This window comes from Pipistrellus kuhlii, unplaced genomic scaffold, assembly GCF_014108245.1.
Source record: "Pipistrellus kuhlii isolate mPipKuh1 unplaced genomic scaffold, mPipKuh1.p scaffold_m20_p_5, whole genome shotgun sequence".
NCBI lineage: Eukaryota > Metazoa > Chordata > Mammalia > Chiroptera > Vespertilionidae > Pipistrellus > Pipistrellus kuhlii.
The window spans coordinates 78,408,873-78,429,742 of NW_023425551.1; the positions used below are offsets into that span (position 1 = coordinate 78,408,873).

General features: G+C 56.2%; 1 protein-coding gene across 3 annotated transcripts in view; it reads left to right on the plus strand.

The window, feature by feature from the left end:
- The window catches only part of MDGA1 (MAM domain containing glycosylphosphatidylinositol anchor 1), a 54,078-nt gene that overhangs the window by 20,922 nt on the left and 12,286 nt on the right, over positions 1-20,870 (plus strand). For 2 of the 3 annotated variants that reach the window (XM_036414786.2, XM_036414785.2), the window contains exons 2-8: positions 7,550-7,689; positions 11,357-11,531; positions 13,483-13,679; positions 14,443-14,575; positions 14,814-15,083; positions 17,068-17,397; positions 20,463-20,759. In XM_036414786.2, coding sequence (XP_036270679.1) covers positions 7,550-7,689; positions 11,357-11,531; positions 13,483-13,679; positions 14,443-14,575; positions 14,814-15,083; positions 17,068-17,397; positions 20,463-20,759 — 1,542 coding nt within the window. The remainder of the gene's footprint in view (positions 1-7,549; positions 7,690-11,356; positions 11,532-13,482; positions 13,680-14,442; positions 14,576-14,813; positions 15,084-17,067; positions 17,398-20,462; positions 20,760-20,870) is intronic. The other variant, XM_045572782.1, reaches the window with a different exon arrangement.

A 20,870-nucleotide genomic window follows, 5' to 3' on the forward strand; every position in this document is an offset into this window, starting at 1 on the left:
CAGCAGATCTTGGAGGGTCTGGGTAGCTAGGACCCACACAGGGACATTTTACACAAATGATCCTGTGTCCATGGGTCCCATGTCCCCAGGCCAGGCAAGCTCAGGTCCTGGGTTCCAGAAGCTGTTCTCTGCCTCGGTGGGTGGCAGCCTGTCCTCCGGGGAGAGCTTTCCTCCCAGGGGTCCGCTCTGTTAACCACCATGATAGTCTGGCCCCTCAGGATTACCGCCCTTGGTGTTCCCCCCAGAGGAAACCTCCTCATTCAGTCTCACACCTCCTCCTGCAGGCCCTTGGCACGGGTTCCCAAAGGGGCCCGGACTGTATTTCCAAATGGGAAGGGAGCTGAAATTTACTGAGCGCCTACTAGATAATAGTCATGGTACTCTGTATCCAATGTGCATTATCTTTAATCCACAGCCCAGAAGTTACTGCCGTGTTTCCCCGAAAATAAGACATCCTCTGAAAATAAGACCTACTTACAGGTTTCCTTCTGAGTGAAATATAAGGCATCTCCCTGAAAATAAGCCCCTCCCCCCCCCCAGGCTAAACATGAGAGATTTGGTCCACTGATTCTGAAAGAAATGGAGTCACAAGAAATTCACCAGGAAATTCAGGAATTGGATTGTTATGATGATGTTCCAGAAGATGATGACATGATTGTCATTGAATAAATGAGTAAATTCTTGATACTGTAGGATTCACAGTTTGGTTTGTGTTGACAACTACCGTACTACCGTACCATATACAGGTAATAAAATTTCCTTTATTTTCATTTAACAATAAATGTGTACCATATTCTTTCCATGGAAAAATAAGACATCCCTGAAAATAAGACCAGGCACATCTTTGGGAGCAAAAATTAATATAAGACACTGTCTTATTTTTGGGGAAACAGGGTACCACTATACCCTCTTGTGTAGTATTAATACAATATTATCCCCATTTTGCAGATGCAGAAACTGAGGCTTCAGGGAGTTAAATAAATGACTTGTCCAAGGCCACAGAGTCATTCGGTGAGAGATAGAGCCCTACCTCCATCCCTCCCACCAGGGCAGCCGCTCAGACGGGCAGTTACAGCCGTGGGTGACAGGTGCCCGTCCTGAGGCCTGTGCCTTTCTGCTCTCTTCCCGGGTGTCCTGCCTGCACTGTTAGAGTTGCCCCGAGTCCCCTCGTTGTTGAGAGCTTTGATCCCAGCGTTCTGGGGCCCACCAGGCAGAAGTCCCTTTACCGTGTCCCCCAGGGGACCTCAGAGTCCTCACTGACAGGCTGCCCCGCGGCCTGGCCTGGTATCCCAGAGTTCCACACACGGCGGGCAGGCTGGACTTCCACTGCCGCTCAGACAAGGCGGAGCCTATGAGCATCAGCTGGCGCGCTCCGAACCCGTGTGCCTGCCGAGGAGGCCAGGAGGTGCGTGCGGTGGTGCCGACCATTCCCGGGCCTGGGCACAGGTGGACTGTCCACTGCTCTCAGCGAGGAGGCTGCCAGGATGTTGGCTCTGCCAGGAGCGCCGGGCGCACATGGGCCCGGCAGGCTGGGCAGGCAGCAGCAGGCCCTGCATCTGACGCCGGAGCACAGCGAGGGTTGATGCTCCATTACAGGGACACTGACTGATCCGCTCGGCTGTGCCTGCTCCCACACCCAGTGACAGCACCCTGGTTCCAGGAGCTCAGCGACACACGCACTCGCGCCAGAGCCAGAGGGGAGGTCAGCTGAACAGAGGGCTGATTTTGATGAGCAGAGAAGCCCTGGTGGTGCGAGCAGACTCCGGTGTGGTCTGCAGCGAGGGAGGGCAGCGTCTTCAGTGCGGAGCGCTGGGCTGGGCTGGGCCTCATGGGCTCTGCATCCCAGCGCCGAGGGCAGGGCGGTTCACCAACAGACGCCCAGGAAATGTTACAGAGCAATCGATGGATCAATGGCACATTATCGGGCGACTGTGTGTGCCCTTGGAAGGGGTGGGAGGCGGGGAGCGAGAGGGAGGATGGCGAGGGAACTGGCTTAGACCCCGGCCTAATGACCTGAGAGAACGTCCAGGGGCGGACAGGACGCAGTGTGCTGTGCGTCTCCTCCGGAGGACCCGCAGGAAGGCGAGGCCAGAAGAGAGGGTGGGACTGTTTCAAACTGGCTTCCTCTCCTAGGATTGGAGCCCCTCCCCCGTCATTCCCTCCTCCCCCCAGACCTGGAGGGCCATCCTGGCTGGCCGTGAACAGAGGACAGGCTCAGCCTGCTCCGAGGCCAGCCCGGTGGGTGGGAGGCCAGGGCGAACCCGGGTGGAGAGCACAGAGGGCAGGTCCACCCAGGTCGATTAGCATCACCCCGGGGAGAGGGGGGCCAGGCGGAGCCGGTCGGGTGCCTGCCCGGAGAGCCTTCCCCCAGGCCCGGCCGCCAAACTCTGAGCAGCTAATGAAAAGAGAAAAGCCGTTAGTATTTCAGCATTGTTAACCTCACTAAATTATTTAGTGTCCATTTGCATCACATGCATAACAGGATCGATAAACATGTGCGTACCAGGAGCTGGGAGGGCGGAGGGGGGACGGTGTAAAGGAGGCTGCACGGGACTGTCCCCGCAGTGACCGGTCCTGCGTGTCCTCCCCCTTGTGGACACTCGGGAACTGGAAAGGCGTGGGGCTGAGCACAGAGGCCAGTCAGACAGACAGACACCCAACCAGCAGGGCCTCCTTGGGCAACTTACTTAACGTTGCTGAGCCTCAGCTTCCTCATCTGACAAATGGGAACAATAATAGACTTGTTATGAGCAATAAATAAGATAATAGATATAAAGCACTCAGTGCAGCGTATGCACAGAGTAAATTGTTATGTGGACACTGTTATGTGTACACTGTTCTGCTATTGCTATGTTATGGTGGGGGAGGCCAGAGACACAACTCCAGCTCCCAGCGAGCCCTCCCTGCTTCCCCTCTGCCTCTCCGCAGGCCCAGCTCCCCCAGACCATACACCTCCCGAGGGCAGGCCTGGTGCCCTCGCTCCCCGCTCCCCTGCCCTCCAGGACCAAGCTCAGTCCCTCCCACTCATAAGGACTTGTTGGATGATGGTCTGCTGGGAGCCAGGACCAGAACACAGACCCTGGTTCCATGTGGCCGGGCCCGGAACACTCGACGATGCCGCGGGAGGCGGTTAGGGCCGTGGGCCTTGGCCTGCCATCTGGCCACGGGGCAGCTAGAACCAACTTCCCCAGGTGGGGAAGTTGCAGCCCCTTCTCCTTTCTCTCCTTGCCCTCCCCCCACTGTTTGTAAGTCCTCTGCCTGCAGACACCCTTCCCCTGAAGGAGGCAGGAGCAGGGAGCAGGACAACAGCCCCCACGTGGCTGCCATTGACCTTTTCAATGTGGAGGGAGGGAACCTGGCGGAAAGCTGATGGGGCTTTGGTTCAGGTTCCATGCGCTGGCTGGCTGCCCGCCTTGTTTGCACTTGTCAGCACCCTCCCCGGCGGCCAGCAGCCAGGAGTACGTTCTTTTATTGGGGGGGGGGGGGTTTGTCCTTGATGGAACCCCCTTCTAGGTTCCAGTGAGAATCCCTTCGGAAGCCCCGTGTGCAGGCTGAACTAGCCTTCCCGTGAGCCGTGGAGTGTGTGGCTTCCTCACTGGCCCATTTGAGGTGCCTTGTTTTGGGGGGAGAAAGGAGTGAGCTGATTGGCCAGGAGCACTCTGCTAGGGTCCTGCTATTTCTGCCTCAGCCGTCCTCTGGTGAAGCTGCCCCATGGGTGTCATCTCTCATGCCGTTTCCTATTCTCAGCCAGGGCCTGGCGTGTGGTGTGTGCTGGGGCGTGTGTGTGTGTGTGTGTGTGTGTGTGTGTGGTGGGGGGTGTTACTTGACTCCGCAGCCTTAGTTTTGTGTTGAGCATCGGATCAGCACTTCTCCGCTTGTTAGATACAACACTGCTGTCTCTCAAGATGCTAAGAGGCACTCTGTGAAGACAGGGCTTTATGGGTCAAATTCACTTGGAACGCACTGGATTGAACCAAGATAGCGGGGGTGTTTGCTGCAGGACTTTCCAGAGCCTTTAACCACGTCCTCTGTGTGCTGGGCTCTGAGGAGAGGGGGCAGCATGCTGCGTGGCGGTGGACCACGGATGGACACTTACGTCACAGCAGTGGACCACGGTGGACACTTACGTCACACAGGCCGGGGGACACCGGTGTCCTCTTCTCGGGGGGTTATTGATAGAGCGGGGAAAGCGAAATGAGAGCAGAGGCAGGGAAACAACTGGCTCCAAAGTCCTGGCCTGCTTTCTGCCCGCGATGAGATACCAAGCAGAGGCCACCAAACCCTGTGGCACCTCCGGAATTCCCGGGAACCTGGTACCAATTCGAGCTCCGAGGCCGCGTCTGGAGGGCCAGAGCTGGCGGTGCCGCGTGGGCCCGGGAAGGTGCTGACAGGCTCCCTGGCGACCCAGGGCGGGGCTGGGGGCCTCTGAGGACGATTGGGCCATGGACTGAGTTCCAGGCTACCCGGCGGAAGGCCTGGGTTCGAGTCCCAGAGCTGCTCTGGGCCAGTGAGTGACGGGATTTCCTTGTCCCCGCCTCTGTCTCCTTCAGTCCAATGGGCCGGCGCTCTATCCACTGAGCAAACCAGCTAGGGCTGCACATATTTTTTAAAACTCTCACACAGGCCTAGGAGAAGGCATTATTGTTCCCACGTTATAAATGAAGAGGCCGAGGCTCAGAGAGATTGAGTCGCTTACCCAGTGTCACCCAGCCCATGGGGAGCAGAGCCAGGAATTCGTCCCGGGCCGTCCGCTCTCCCCGTCGCTCTGAAGCCGGCCTCTCCTCTGCCCACTGTCCCTGTCACATGCCCCTGCTTCAGAGTCGTCTTAGCACCAAGCCTACCCGGAAACCATCCGGTTCGTTTCTGTTTTTCTGTTTGCTACCGTTTCCCCAAAGATGCTCTTTCCGAGCTGGTCCCTGGCTCCCAACGTCCCCCCGTTCCCCCCCCTTCTCCCCCCCCCATCCCCCTTTCCCCCCAGCCTCGTCAGCACCGCAGGGCAGCGGCTCAGAGCATTGGCTGTTTGGCGGACGAGATGGAGGGATTATATTTGTCCTGGGGCCTCTGACAGGGGCCCTGGCCTGGTTGCCTTTGGAATCAGAAGATGATGCTGTTGGCAGTGCCACCCTGGGGCGGGTGGAGGGGAGGCTGAGGGGAGGTGGGACAGAGCCCCTTTGGGGGCTGCTACGCTGGGGGGTTTCTATGGTTTGGGGTTAGAAACACAGTCTAGACATTCTGGGGATGAGCAAAGTGTGGGACGCTGACTCAGTGGGGGTGGTGGTGGTGGTGGGGTGAGCCAGGGTGGAGGACAAACTGAAACGCCAAGGCCAGGGGGTCTGGCTACCTTGCTGCTGGCCAGACTCCTCCAAAGGGAATCTGTGCCCTGGGAGCGGCAGCCATGGCGGGGCTCACCCAGGATTCACAGCCAGAGGCAGAAGGACAAGGACCGGAGTTCAGTGACACACGGGTGGATGCCTGCTGCTGTGCCGGGGGAGTAACCGTACAAAAGGAGGGTTGTGTGGGTCCGCCGGGCGCTTCCTGGAGGAAGCTCACACTTTGTGTTCAGGCTTTATCTCACCCTGTGCCCCTCGTTAGGGCACTGGCTCTGCGTTCACTCCCTGTGCCCCTCGTGCTCAACAGCTCTGCCTCCTCCCCTCCCTCCCCTACCCCCTGTGAGCAGACAGGTGTGACTGGGGTTCTGTCCTCCTGGGAGCCCACACCCTTGTGGGGTGGGGCTGGTTGGCCTTTAGGTCCAGGGGGAGGGGGGGCTTTTTCAGTTCTGTCATTTCCCTCTGGGCCCCCCAGCCCTGGGCACGGAGAGAGCGGTCAGGGGAGCCAGTTTTTTGAAAACGTCTGGTCCCCCTGGGAGAACTCCAGTCCCTTGGAGAAAATGCTGGCACCGGCTCAGGGAGCGATAGGGGAAATGAGCAGGGCTTTGGGGAGAGGGGATGTGTAGTCTGTGGGGTTGGGGTCTTAGGGTAAGCTCTCTAAGCTGGTTGGGGTGGGTTAATGCTACCAGGGGAGAATGAGGGGATGAGGGGAGCAGCTGGGCACAAATGTGGTTCAACTGACTCAGCCTTTGCCTGTTCCTAGGGTCTGGGGAGGCCAGGGTGTGTGAGTGGGGGGGGAGGTGAAGCTGGAGCGTGAACAGCACCACAGTCACCCCATCTTGAGGCAAAAGGACCAGTATTTGCTGGTCTCTGAGTGGGTGTGCATATCGGGAAAGATATGCACACCCTCTCAGAGACCTCCTGGGCATTTCTGAGCCAAGAGCTGGCTAAGGGCAAGTCTCTGGGAAGGTGAGCTCTGCACCCACGGCCACCACTCAGAGCAGCGGGTGGAAGCACTGATGGATGAAGGCAACTGGGTGGAGCACCAGCAGCATCCCTGCAGGGCTGCTAACGCGGTGGTGCTCACTGGGTGGTGATAGTCTGTACGGGGGTGCTCACTGGGTGATGATAGTCTGTATGGTGGTGCTCACTGGGTGATGGTAGTCTGTACTGTGGTGCTCACTGGGTGATGATAGACTGTACGGGGGTGCTCACTGGGTGGTGATAGTCTGTATGGTGGTGCTCACTGGGTGGTGACCAGTCTGTATGGTGGTGCTCACTGGGTGGTGATAGTCTGTAGGGGGGTGCTCACTGGGTGATGATAGTCTGTACTGTGGTGCTGACTGGGTGATGGTAGTCTGTACGGTGGTGCTCATTGGGTGATGACCAGTCTGTACGGTGGTGCTCACTGGGTGGTGACCAGACTGTATGGTGGTGCTCACTGGGTGGTGATAGTCTGTACAGTGGTGCTCACTGGGTGGTGATAGTCTGTATGGTGGTGCTCACTGGGTGATGGTAGTCTGTACTGTGGTGCTCACTGGGTGATGATAGACTGTACGGGGGTGCTCACTGGGTGGTGACCAGACTGTACAGTGGTGCTCACTGGGTGGTGATAGTCTGTACAGTGGTGCTCACTGGGTGATGAGAGTCTGTACGGTGGTGCTCACTGGGTGATTACCAGTCTGTACGGTGGTGCTCACTGGGTGATGATAGTCTGTACGGTGGTGCTCACTGGATGATGATAGACTGTACGGTGGTGCTCACTGGGTGGTGACCAGACTGTACAGTGGTGCTCACTGGGTGGTGACCAGACTGTACAGTGGTGCTCACTGGGTGGTGATAGTCTGTATGGTGGTGCTCACTGGGTGGTGATAGTCTGTACGGTGGTGCTCACTGGGTGGTGATAGTCTATATGGTGTTGCTCACTGAGTGGTGACCCGTCTGTACGATTACAAAGCCCCTCCCCCTCACCAGCTCATGGAAGAGCACAGGTCTCCTGCAAGGATGTGGGATGGGGAGGAAGTGCCCCTGAGTTCCCTGCCTCTCTGGTTCTGGCCTGCGGGCTCTGAGAAGATTCTTTCTGAGCTCCCTGGGGTCAGGCCTCCAAAGAAAGGCCTGGGAAGGAAGGCCTGGGCTGACCCCTCCTCAGACATGCTCAGGAGGGAGTCTCAGACCCCTTCTCGCCCTGGGGCCTCCTGTCTAAACCTCCCGCTCTCTGTCAGCTCCGGCCCAGGCCCAGATCGTCCACGCGGGCCAGGCGTGTGTGGTGAAAGAGGACAACATCAGCGAGCGCGTCTACACCATCCGGGAGGGCGACACCCTGGTGCTGCAGTGCCTCGTCACCGGGCACCCTCGGCCCCAGGTAGGCCCCCATCCAGCCTGTGCGGCCCCTTCTCCCTCCCCACCCCTACCCCATCCCTACCCCCACCTTCACTTACTCCCACCCCCACTCTGGGATTGCAGCTTGAGAAGCCGAAGCAGGGGGCTAGGGTGACAGTGGCAAATACACAGAAGATGGGAGATGGGGCTGGAGAATGAACTCCCTAGGGGAAGGGCTGGAGGCTGCGGGCTTATTCCCCTGAACACACTGAGGGCCAAGGGGAAACACCGAATGTCGGTTATTCGATTCCAGCCCATCCCTCGTGTCTGTGGCAGACGCACCCTCAGACGCACCGTCAGCCCCTGTTAGAGGCCAGGGTGCCAAGCGCCAGGGGAGGGGCTTTCTCCAGGGCTTTCTCGTTGGCTCATCACAACCATTGTTTTTCCTGCTACTTGGGCTCCAACCTGGGCTCATGTTTGGAGACTGAGGTTCAGGGAGGTTAGGTAAACTCCCAAGGCCACACAGCTCCGGGGCAGATGGACGCAGAATTCGAATGCAGAGCCAGTGTTCTCTGCCGCTGGGCACCCCTCCTCCCAGGGCATCGTCTTTGGATTGGGGACTCCAGGAATTACTAGCAACACTGAATACAATCTCTATTTTCGGGGGCTTCTGGCAGACAAGCCCTACACTCTGGAGATTAAAAGACGCAAAGCAATTAGAAAGCAACAGATGCCGGCAATCTGGAAATGCCAGGTGAATCCTGCCCCAGACCAACGGAATGGTTCAGACAGGAAGCCGAGGCTGGTTATCGCTGAGAGCTGCTGGGGGGCAGGGGAGGGGGGAGGACGGGGGCTGGAGGGAGGGGTGCAATTTGCTGGTGAGCTTCTGTGACCTTTAAGAGCAGCAGAAAAGCTTTCGATTGGATCCTAGAAGGAGACTGAAATGCGAAATCCCTTTTTCAGAACAATTTCGGGAACGGGGGTGGCTTTCGTAGGCTGGGCCTTGAGACGAGCAGATGGCCAAGGAAACCCCCCACGGCTCCTCCTGACACCACGACAGCTGCTTGCTCCTTCTCAGGGGCGTGTGCAGAGGCGAAGGCAGCGCTGCCAGCCCGCGGGCCGGCGCTGTGTCAGGTGTGACGATTAGGGACGGTCTCCCTGACGCCAGGGAGGCAGCCGGGCCTCCTCTCCCTGCAGCTGCACGAGCCATCTGTGGGGTCCCCCGTGTCTGCGTCATCTGCGGCCTCCGTTTTTCTATCTCCATCCCCGGTTTCATTGTTTGTCCTGCTGCCTGGGCTCCACCCCCTGGGCCCCTGCTGGACTCTGTCCCATCTCATTCCCCACAGACAGCCCGCCTCTGAGGCCTTCCTTTTTATGCCCGTGCCTGGGTCTCCTCCTCTCCGCTCCTCATTGCTCCTCGAGGCCAGACTTCCAGTCCTGTCCTTGGCTCCCTGCAGTGGACTCTGCCTGGCCTCCCATTCTCCCAAGTCTCCCCCTCCAGCCCATTCCTGCACCCTGACCCCGATCCTCATCCTCCAGCCAGCTACGCCCTAGCATCGCCCAGCTCATAAACCTTCAGTGGCTCCCTGTGGCCAACCAGACTCAGCCCAGGCTCCTGGAGGCAGAATCGAAGACCTCCCACAATCTGGGCCCCCCCCCTGCCTTTCCTGTCTCAGCTCCCACTGGCATCCTCCTCACACCCTGTGTTCCAGTCATACATCAGGCTCATTCCTGTTTTAACCGCTGCAGCTCACAGGTCATCTCCTGAAACGCCTTCCGTTCCTCCCCTTTTCACTCATTTCATGACGGCAAGTATTTACTGAGTACCTGCCGTGTGCCATGCTATGGGGCACAGGGTATAGCCATGGTCCTGTTGTCCTGGAGCATCTAGTCTCCAAGGGGAGCACCCCATCTCATGGCCCGCTGTGTGGGGGACTGCGCGGGCAGGGCACTCTCCACTCAGATGTCAAGAGAGGGAACCCCTCGGGCCAACAGGCAGAAGGAATCCATCGCGAGGGTGCTGGGCAGAAGCTGAAGGGCCTGGTTCCTCAGGGAGCACCTGGACCTCAGGGGAGTAGGGTTCATGCACACTCGGAGGGGGCGTGAGTGGAGGCCAAAGGGCCGTCCATGGCTGGGAGCTGGAGCTGGACTGTGTCTAACGCTGGAAGCTCGACACGAGGGGCACCGCCTATCAGTGGAGACCAGAGACCTCTGGCCCACAGCCCAGCTCGTTTCTTGGGTGATCCTTGATAGTGTCCCATCCTCTAAGGTAGGGGTGTCGAACTCAATCAGAGAAGGGGCCAAAATCTAAAATCCAGCCTAAATCGCGGGCCGAATGGTTTACTGAACAGTCATAAACTGTCATTGTGATGGAAACGCAGCGGAGTGCAGTGATGACAGCGCGGTGCGGGCCACATTGCAAGGCCTGGCGGGACGGATTTGGCCCGCGGGCCTTGTGTTTGACACATGTGCTCTAAGGCAATGTTAACATGGCCATTTATTGAGTGACTCACATACACTGAGTGGCCAGATTATTATGATCTCTGAACACACAACAACCTGGCCACTCAGTGTATATCCGAGACAATAAAAGGCTAAAATGCAAATTGTCCCCTCAACCAGGAGTCCGACCAGTAGGCAGGCCGTACAACCGTCTATGTCCCCTCCCCTTGGCCAGGCTGACTGGACCCCACCCATGCATGAATTCATGCACGGGACCTCTAATACACATACACACACACACACACACACACACGAGTGGCCAGATTATAATGCATTTAGAGATCCTAATAATCTGGCTACTCAGTGTATACCAGGCCCCACACCTAGGTGCTTCACATACTTTATTTCTGAACATCACAACAACCCTGCAGGGTGGGTGTTATGCTACACGATAGAGTTACCCACATGTGCTCCAAAGTTAGGGCTTAAAACAACAAGCACTATTGTCTCATGGGTTCTGTGGCATGGGCATGGCGCCGGCTCCGGGTCTCTCACTGGCTGTCGTCATTAGAGGCCTGACTGGGGCTGGCACACCCCCTTCCAGGCCACTTCTAGGTGCTGACCTGAGGCTGCCTTCCTCCCTGTGGGTCTCTCCATGGGGGTGCTCGTGACATGACAGCTGGCTTTTTCCAGAGCAAGAAAGCAACCAAGTCTTTCATACCCTCATCTTGGAAGTGACGAACCATCATCACTCCTGCCCCTATTCTGTAGGCCCCTCCCACTCCTGGTACTGAGTGGGAGGGGCCTACAGAAAGCTGTGAATCCCAGGAGGCAGGCATCATTCCAGGCCATGGTGGACACTGGCTACCACCTGGCCCTCTTGCACAGACGAGAAATCTGAAGCCTCCCAGGCACTAAGCACACATTACTGTCCTGCCCCGGTCACCCCAGGACGGCGGCAGTGTTCTCCATCCTACCGATGAGGAAAGGCAGGCAGGAGAGGTTGGGTGACCACATATCCATGCTCCAAGCACTGCACATACTGCCTTCCTTAAAGCCGTATCCATCTCACCCCGGGTTCCCCAGGCTCTCGGCTGCCACGTCCTACCTTGCCTGCACATTCCCACAGGCCTGTTTGGTTTCTTAGGCCACTTGTAAGCTTATGAAAAACCACGGGACTGGAGGGGAGACACATTGCAGGGTTTAGCCCGGAGCCCCGACCCTCAGTGCGGGGTCTGCAGCTGTCCCTCCCCTCCCCGCCTGCGCAGGTGCGGTGGACCAAGACCGCCGGGAGCGCGTCCGACAAGTTCCAGGAGACGTCGGTGTTCAACGAGACCCTGCGCATCGAGCGCATCGCGCGCACGCAGGGCGGCCGCTACTACTGCAAGGCCGAGAACGGCGTGGGCGTGCCGGCCATCAAGTCCATCCGCGTGGACGTGCAGTGTGAGCTGGCCCCTTCCCGCCGGTCCCGGCCCCGCCCTGTCCATCCTGGAATCCGGAGACCCCTCCAGGGGCTCAGGCTGGGAAGGAGGAGTGGGGGTGGAAGACAGTAGACACCTCCTCTCGGCCCTGCTAGAGAGGGAATCCCTGCTCCTTCCCACAGTTCCTCCGCCTTGTGCTGCGCTATGCCACTCACACTTTCCCGTCTGCAATCCCTTATGAATCTCGCAATATCCCTGCAAGAGGGCGAGACGGGTTGGAGTATACCCATTCCACAGATGGAGAAACTGAGGTACTAAGGGCTCATGACGTGTTCAGGGCCATAGGTCTCTTCATTACGGTCCAGCGCCCTTCCCACACACCCCATGCCTTTGCTTTTGTCCCAGGGCAGCTCTGAAACGTCCTTACCCCACCACAGGCAGGAGCAAGCACCCCTCAGTCCTCGCTGCTTGAATGGGAAGCCCCCAGTCTCTACCTGCCTCCATGGATATTCCCTTAAACCAGGAGGCTATCTCCCAGCTTGCCACCCTCCTCTGTGCCTATCCAGGCTGACCCAGGTACCAGCACCTGTGGGGCCAGGCCCAAGGGCCTGGCTTATACAATCTTTACATATATATATATATATATATATATATATATATATATATATATATATATATTTTTTTTTTTTTGATTTTTTACAGAGAAGAATTGAGAGGGATAGAGAGTTAGAAACATCGATGAGAGAGATACATCGATCAGCTGCCTCCCACAGGGGATATGCCCGCAACCAAGGTACATGCCCTTGACCTGAATCGAACCTGGGACCTTTCAGTCCGCAGGCCGATGCTCTATCCACTGAGTGAAACCGGTTTTGGCTGGCTTATACAATCTTAATGTCTACAATGAACTTACCCGTTAAAGACACCTCACACTCCCCCAGTGGAGCACGATAGAGTGGTGAACAGTGGAACCCCAGGTCCTATCTTCTGTCCCTCATCAGCCACCCAGGGGCGGCCTGTGGGATGGAGGGTCATTTCTCGAGTTATTGGTGCTGGCAGGGCTGGCAGGCACGCCCTGGACTTCATCACTGCCCTCCTCTGCCCGTGGCCTTCGTAATGACGGTTATCTCAGTGGACTGCGGAGGAGGACAGCATGCTGGGATGTGAAGGATGTATGCCTGTGGAATGATGGTGCCTCCGGTTCACAATCCTGGTTGCACCTTAGAATCTGTGGGGGATCCTTTTTAAAAAAACGTTGATGTCTGGGTCCTGCTCTCAGAGATTCTGATGTAATTGACTGGGGGTGGAGCCCTGACATTAGGATTTTTTTTTTTTAATTGAGGATTAACCTACAGGCGATAGAGTGCACTAGTCACAAATGTATAAATGAATGAATTCTTACATGTGTATGTGCCTGTGCACACACCACCCTGTTCAAGAGAACCTCCAGGAACTGGAACGTTCCCTCATACCCCCGCCGTCAGTAATCTTAGAGGCAATCAGTCTTCTGATTTCTGACACCGTTAATGAGCTCTTCCAGGCATCGGTATTAAAGAGGAAATCTCCATGCGACTCTATTGTGCAAACAGGGGAGAGAACCGCCAATCTAGTCCAATTTACTACTGAGGGAGCTGGCAAGGAGGGACTTAGGCAGGCCTCGCTACAAATTAATAGCTAGCCTGGGATTTGAACCAGGGTTTCCTCATTTCCAGGCTGCATCTGCTTCCTCCATCCCATGCTGGGAGGGTGAAGACAGACAGGAGGGTGAAGACAGTCCTAGGGAGGGAGGGACAGTTGGACAAGTCCAGTCCCCTGGTTCTCAAGGTTGGTCAAGTGTGCAGGGCCGGGAGTGCATCTGGCTTTCCGGAAGCATCCTTGAGGGTGGCTCAGCGTTTGCTGAGGGCCGTTAGGAGCCCAACCCCGCCGCCTCGGGGTCACCCCGTCCTGACTCCCTTGGGGCCGTGTCCCTGCAGACCTGGACGAGCCGGTGCTGACGGTGCACCAGACGGTGAGCGACGTCCGGGGCAACTTCTACCAGGAGAAGACGGTGTTCCTGCGCTGCACCGTCAACTCCAACCCGCCCGCCCGCTTCATCTGGAAGCGCGGCTCCGACACCCTGTCCCACAGCCAGGACAACGGCGTGGACATCTACGAGCCCCTCTACACCCAGGTCAGGATGGCCGCCGCTGGCCAGGCCGCCTCAGGGGACCCCCCCCCCCCCCACCGCCCTTCCTCCTGCACCCAGCCAGGGAGGGGCCCGAGGCCGAGGCCTCGCCGACTGCCGTTCTTGAGACTGCCCTGGCTGGAGCAGGATGTCCGGACGTCAGACGCTATGGGGCAGGCGAAATCGGGACGAGAGCTCAGGGGACAGTGATGGGGACAGGAGAGTCTTCGGGGCAACAAGTCCTTCTGGAACCTTGCCAGTTAGGAGAGGCGCCCCTAGAGGCAGGCGAGTCATCCCCTCCCGCTGCTGGCTGTCAGAGTGTTGGAACCCTTTGGGCAGACACAGCAGGAGTCGGGGGCAGAGAGATGACTCCACTTCCCATAGGCCCCCCTACAGTCCCCGGAAATGGGGCTGAAGCAATCCCCCCAGGGAGGGTTTCTGCGGTGGCTGCCTGTGGGGCTAGCTCCGTATCTGTGAGAGCAGGGCTCCCTCCTCACCCCTCCGTTTTCCAAAGTGGAGACACGGAGGCCTGGGCCTGGCCAGTGTGCACCGGGGCAGTCTCAGACCCAGGAAACCCAAGGTCTGGAGAGGACACGTGTCTCTCCCCCCCCCCCGCCCCCCCCCCCCCCCCCCCGACTCAGGCTCCCTGGGGTAAACGGTGTGGAGCTGGGGAAGGATAGGAACCTCCGTTAGCCCCCGGTACTGGGTAATGTGAGGGACCCGGGAGACCCGAGCAGACCCCTCACTCCAGTGGTCCCCTGCTGCCCAGGGGGAGACCAAGGTCCTGAAGCTGAAGAACCTTCGGCCCCAGGATTACGCCAGCTATACCTGCCAGGTGTCTGTACGCAACGTGTGTGGCATCCCGGACAAGGCCATCACTTTCCGGCTCACCAACACCACGGGTACAGGCGCTCCCCGCCCCACCCTGGCCCGCCTGAGCCGACTCCCCCGCCAGGAGACAGTGCCTCGCCCCGTACATCGCCACTAGTGCATCCCTGCTCCCCTCTGCCTGCTCTCCGCCTTCTCCCCTTCCTTTCTCCTCCCTGTCCTTCCCCGGCCCCGTGGTTTTCCTAGCTCCTGTATCCCCATGCCCAGCCCTGCCTCCCAGCCCCCTAAGACCCCGCCTCCTTGTCCTCTTAGCGCCACCAGCCCTGAAGCTGTCTGTGAATGAAACTCTGGTGGTGAACCCTGGGGAGAACGTGACGGTGCAGTGTCTGCTGACAGGCGGTGACCCCCTGCCCCAGCTGCAGTGGTCCCATGGGCCCGGCCCGCTGCCCCTGGGGGCCCTGGCCCAGGGTGGCATCCTCAGCATCCCTTCAGTGCAGGCCCTGGACTCCGGCTACTACAACTGCACAGCCACCAACAATGTGGGCAACCCCGCCAAGAAGACCGTCAACCTGCTGGTGCGATGTACGTGGTTCCGGGGGGGGGGGGGGGGGGGGGGACTCAGGCAGACAGGGTCCCTGTCCTCCGGGAAGGACCGATGAAGTGGGAGAGGGGCCTGTCTGCCTCCTCTTGGTAGGTGATATATGCTGAGAAGGCATGTTCCAGGCTTCTATTTCCCTGCAGATAACAGGGTTAAATTTTGTGTAAACTTTTACTTACAGATTACAATCTACATTTCCAAATATAAACTCAACAATCTGAGAGGTAGGGAGGACTAGTATTGAGTACCTACTTTTTTTTTAGATTGGGAAACAGGTTGCAAAAAGCTAAGGATGGACTTCCAGTCTTTAGGAGAAATTTCCTGACATTCTTTTTGTACACTGGTCTCCACATGGTTCACTGAGTTATAGTGAAAATAATACATTTCCACATACCTCGTGTGTAAATATTTGCTAGCAAAGCATGTTAGTGAGTCTGAAGATAATTATTAAATGTAAAAATGATACAAAACTTGGAGTATGATCTAAAGAAGTACAAACACTTTCCTTACTAAACCTCAGCCTCAGTAGTTAGCAGTAGCTGCTTGATGTGATCTTGATTTTGCTTCAAGGGGGAACTTTAAATTCTTCTTGTGTAGCTTTAGGTTATTTTTTTTTTTTTAAAAAGACACAGCTGTTACCAGCTCTTTAGCACTTAAAAGTAAAAGATAGCTTCTGCCAAATTTGACTGAATCTTCTGAAGAAATAAACACTTTTTGTTGATGATCTTTCACTGACCACACTCTGACTCTCCTCATATGAAGAAGTTAAGCCTCTATTACTTTTTACTTAATCAGAGGAAGAAAAAAAACAGCAAGATTGTGACTATCTGATGACTACTTTCCCCTTCGATGGTACTTTTCCCATCAGAAGATTCTTTTTCTCCACCTGTTTACATTTGGCCTTTACAACCTGAGTTGATGAGATCTCAATTTACATCTAATACTTATGGCCACTTCTTTTGTTAAAATATATTTGTATTGATTTCAGAGAGGAAGGGATAGAGAGAGAGAGGGAAATAACAATGCTGAGAGAGAATCATTGATCGGCTACCTCCTGCATGCCCTACACTGGTGATCAAACCCACAACCCAGGTGTGTGCTCTGAATGAGAATCAAACCATGACTTCCTGGCCAGGCCCTTATGGTCACTTCCTCGGGTGACATACAGCTTGCTTTGCCCAACCCAGCAAAGGAAGGGTACCAGTGGCTGTGGTATCAGTGTCCTGTCAAATTAGCATCCAATAGTAAGAGTCATGTCTAACTCTTGCATTACATCAAACAATATTTAGATTTTAAAGGAGGCCAGGTCCTGTGCTTTGTAAACTCTGAGCTTTAATGTAACTGCATGTAAAACTATTCTATATGGCTCTTATTATAACCATCACAATAACTTGCTGAAAAGAGTTAAATAGCCCCAAAGAGTAAAATGTTCAGATTAAAATCTCCCCTCAGTCCCACTGTCTAGATAGAACCCCTATTGCATGCTGTTGCATCCTTACAAAGTTAGTATTTTGTTCATTCAGGGTTTCAAACAAGAACACAAATAAAGTAGCGTGGTGGTTAAGAGCACAGGCTCTGAATTAAACTATCTGAGCCTCGGATCCCTCCTTGGAAAGCAGGGACACTAACGTGCCTCCCTCACAGACCGGGGGAAGATTTACATGAGTCAGCCTGTGTAAAGTGCGTGGAACAGTGCCTCTCACCAAGTGTGTGTTCAGCAACAGTGACTCTAATGATTATAAACCCACTGTTCTACAGCGAGCTTTTTTAAACTCTTAAAAACACATCTCAACAAGTAGGACAATTTCCTAGCAAAAGGATGGTTTCGTGTGGCGGTGGCGGGAGGGTGTCTCTCTCAACCTGCAGGAGGGCCACTTTGAGGGGAGGCGCTGGGTCTGGGAAGGAGTGGGACATTGACCCTGGCTTTGGGCCAGCCCCAGCCAACCTGCCCTCCCCATCCGCCTGCAGCCATGAAGAATGCCACATTCCAGATCACCCCGGACGTGATCAAAGAAAGCGAGAACATACAGCTGGGCCAGGACCTGAAGCTCTCGTGCCACGTGGACGCAGTGCCCCAGGAGAAGGTGACCTACCAGTGGTTCAAGAACGGCAAGCCGGCACGCATGTCCAAGAGGCTGCTGGTGACCCGAAACGACCCTGAGTTGCCTGCCGTCACGAGCAGCCTAGAGCTCATTGACCTGCACTTCAGCGACTACGGCACCTACCTGTGTGTGGCCTCCTTCCCGGGAGCACCTGTGCCCGACATGAGCGTGGAAGTCAACATCTCCTCCGAGACAGGTGGGCGGAGGTGTGAGGGAGCTGGAGAGGCCCACATTGGGGGGAGGGGGGGCAGCAGCTTGGGAAAGGGAGGCAGAGTGGAAAGATTCCATTTGTTCATGCCACACACAGTGAACAAGCACCTGTTATATGCCAGGCACTGTGGTAGGTGCTGGGGTTGAGAGGTGGGCAAAACAGACTCTGCCCTCATTGAACTAAGTAGGGAGGCAAGTGTTTTTTCAGATGGTAAAGTCTTTGGTCTGTGACCTGAGGAGGGGTGGGCTTTTGCTAGGCAAAGGAAGCAAGGGAGGGTGGAAGAGACAGGCAGGCCAAGGCATCAGCAAACAGCGCTCTGAGGCAGGGCGGGGCGGGGCTGTCTGGAGACCTAAAGCAGGGAGAGTGTGGCTGGGGGCGGGAGTGAATGAGTGGAGGGGCCAGTGCGGCCAGATTATGCAGGGGCTCTGTGTCTCTGCTCCAGTAACAGGAAATAACAATAATGAAATAATAGTGGCTAACGCTTACGGAGTGCTTACTATGTGTCCTGATGGTTTTATGTTTATCTTACTCGCCTTCATGATTTACCTTATGAGACAGAGAGTTTAACGTCAGTTTTTAGAGGTGAAGAAACAGGCTCAGAGGGTTTAAAAAACTTCCCTGAAGAAGTCCCGGCCGGTGGCTCAGTTGTTTGGAGTGCTGTCCTATACACCAAAGGGTTAAAGATTCAATTCCTGGTCAGGGCACATACGTAGGTTGCTGGTTTGATCCCTGGTCAGTGCATACATGGGAGGTAACCGATGGGTGTGTCTCTCTCACATCGATGTTTCTCTCTCTCCCTTCTTTTCTTTAAACGTATCCTCTCGGATGAGGACTAAAAATTAAACTTACCTAAGGCAACATAAAGTGACACAGTAGTATATGGTGGAGCTGAGGTTTGAAGCCAGACAATCCGCCTTCAGAGCCTGACTCTGCCAGCCCTGAGGAGTGTGGTGGTTAAGAGCCTGCACTTTGAGGACAGGCGTTAGGAGGGGGTGGCTTTGGAGAGGGTTTCTGGAATCTCATTTGTCCCCGGCGCATTGCGCCGAGGAGCTGGCTGGCTTCGGCTAAGCCTCTTGAGCTCTCTGGGTCTCTGTTTCTCCTTCATGAGACACTGGGTGAGACAGCCTGGGTGGCCCTTCCACCTGGACATGTGCACAGGGAGAGGGGTCAGGAAAGGCTTCCGGAGCGGGGCTTTATGAATGAGCCAGGCCACAGAGTCCACAGATTTATTTCGCCAATCATTGTGTGCCAGCCCTGGGTGAGGAGCTGGGGATCCAGACACGAACGCCACAGCCCGTCTCAGAGCCCGCTGCCTAGCTGGGAGAGACATTTGTTGGGGTAACACAGGAATTGGAAGGCAAACCTTAGAAAGGGGCTAAAGGTAGGGTCTGCAGAGCATCCTGGGGGCATGGGAGAAGGAGTCCCAGGCGGCCAGGGCATGCCAGGGAGGAGCCATGCTCCCTGTGAGCATTTGGGGGGGGGGGGCGCGGCGTGAGGAGGAGGGGGAGAGTCTAGGGATGGAGAAGAGGGATGGGGAACCCCCGTGGTGTATGAGACTTGGCTTGTCAGGGAGTGTATTCCTTATAAGTGGGTCCCGCAGCTGGGACACAGAACAGGAGAGGAAGGATGAGGCTGGGGTGGCAGAGGCCAGAGCACAGGAGTTTGAGCTTTAACCTGAGGGCAGTGCAGCCTCCCAGGCCCTTAGTGTGTGGGGTGAGGGAGAGTTGGGAGCTGGGATGTTTTATAAACGGGAAATCAATGGCTCACAGGGCCATTTCCTCCATTTGGTTCAAAAGCCTAATTAAGGCATGGAAGTTGTTTTTTTGTTTTGTTTTTAATCCTCACCCGAGACTAAGTTTTTTGTTTTGTTTGTTTTTTTTGCTGATTTTAGAGAGAGGAGGGAGAGGGAGAGAAACATTGATTGGTTGTCTCCCATATGTACCCCTATAGGGGATTGAACCAGAAACCTGGGTATGTGCCCTCACACGGAATTGAATGTGACCTTTTGGGACAATCCTTCAACCAGCAGAGCCACCCAGCCAGGGCGAGGCCTGGGAGCTTTCTAAGGGCCCGTGGAAGGTGTAGTCCTGGAAATAGAAATTAATTGGCGCCAACATACAAAGAGAAAGCTGCAAAATTAAAGCCAGTAAATGTATAAATGTTTATAGAGTATAAATTATGCTAACTAGATAACTGGATCTCAGCATGCCTTGTAGAGTTATTTGCAATTTATATTTAATGTAGGACATTTTAATTCGTTTGATATGATGCGGGATGGGACCCATGGAACTCTTTAAAAGCCCCTCCATTTGGGCATTATGCTGTGTTGGATTAGGTTTGGCTGTGAGTAACAGGAAAACTTAATAAAAGTGGCTCGAACAAGTTAGCTGTGTATTCCTTCTTCAAGCAGAAGTGAGCAGTCCAGGCTGGAATAGCAGCTCTGCTGCACCCTGTCCCCGCCCCCCCGACCCCCCCTGCACTCCCGCGGCCTCCCCCACGGGGGCAGCGCCAGCTGCAGCCACCGGCCTGTATTCCAGCCTGCAGGCAGGGGGAGGAGTGTGGCGGGACTTCCCCTTCTTGGAGACATTTGCTTTCCGTCAAATCCGGCTGGCCGGAATTCAGTCTCAGGGCAGCCACAGGCAGGCTGGGAGATAAGAGTGTTTATTCTGGCCCTTGTCCTGCTAAAGCCCAGATGTTGGGGATACAGACTAGCCATCGGTGGTAACACCCCAGAAAGAAGGTGGCAGCTTTAACTAGTGCAGGACCAGCGGGCAGGAGAGAGGAGATTGAGGGAGGAGAATTTACTGGGATTGTTTAAAAGGTGGACTCCCCAAAACGAAGTGATGGTGGGGTAAGGGAAAAGGAGGAATAGGCCGGGACGATTAGCTCTTTTTCTGAGTTGGGAGAGAGCCGGGAGGTGAGAGGATTTGTGGAGGTGAGGATGGCTGGGGAATAACAGATTTGGGGGACCCCTGGGAGAGGGAAGCAGAAGCCCCAGTGGGAGGCCAGTTGGGGGGGACCTACCTCTCACCCTCTCCTCCACCCTCCAGTGCCCCCCACCATCAGCGTGCCCAAAGGCAGGGCCGTGGTGACCGTGCGCGAGGGCTCGCCCGCCGAGCTGCAGTGCGAGGTGCGGGGCAAGCCGCGGCCGCCCGTGCTCTGGTCCCGCGTGGACAAGGAGGCGGCGCTGCTGCCCTCGGGGCTGCCGGTGGAGGAGACCGCGGACGGGAAGCTGCGGCTGGAGCGCGTGAGCCGCGACATGAGCGGGACCTACCGCTGCCAGACGGCTCGCTACAACGGCTTCAACGTGCGCCCCCGCGAGGCCCAGGTGCAGCTGAACGTGCAGTGTGAGTCCCCCGGTCCCCGCGGGCACCTCCCGAGCTGCCCCTCCGGTCCCCGCCAGGCCTGTCCCCTCTTCCCCCCTTCACCGCCCAGTCCCCCAACGCCCCCACCTACTC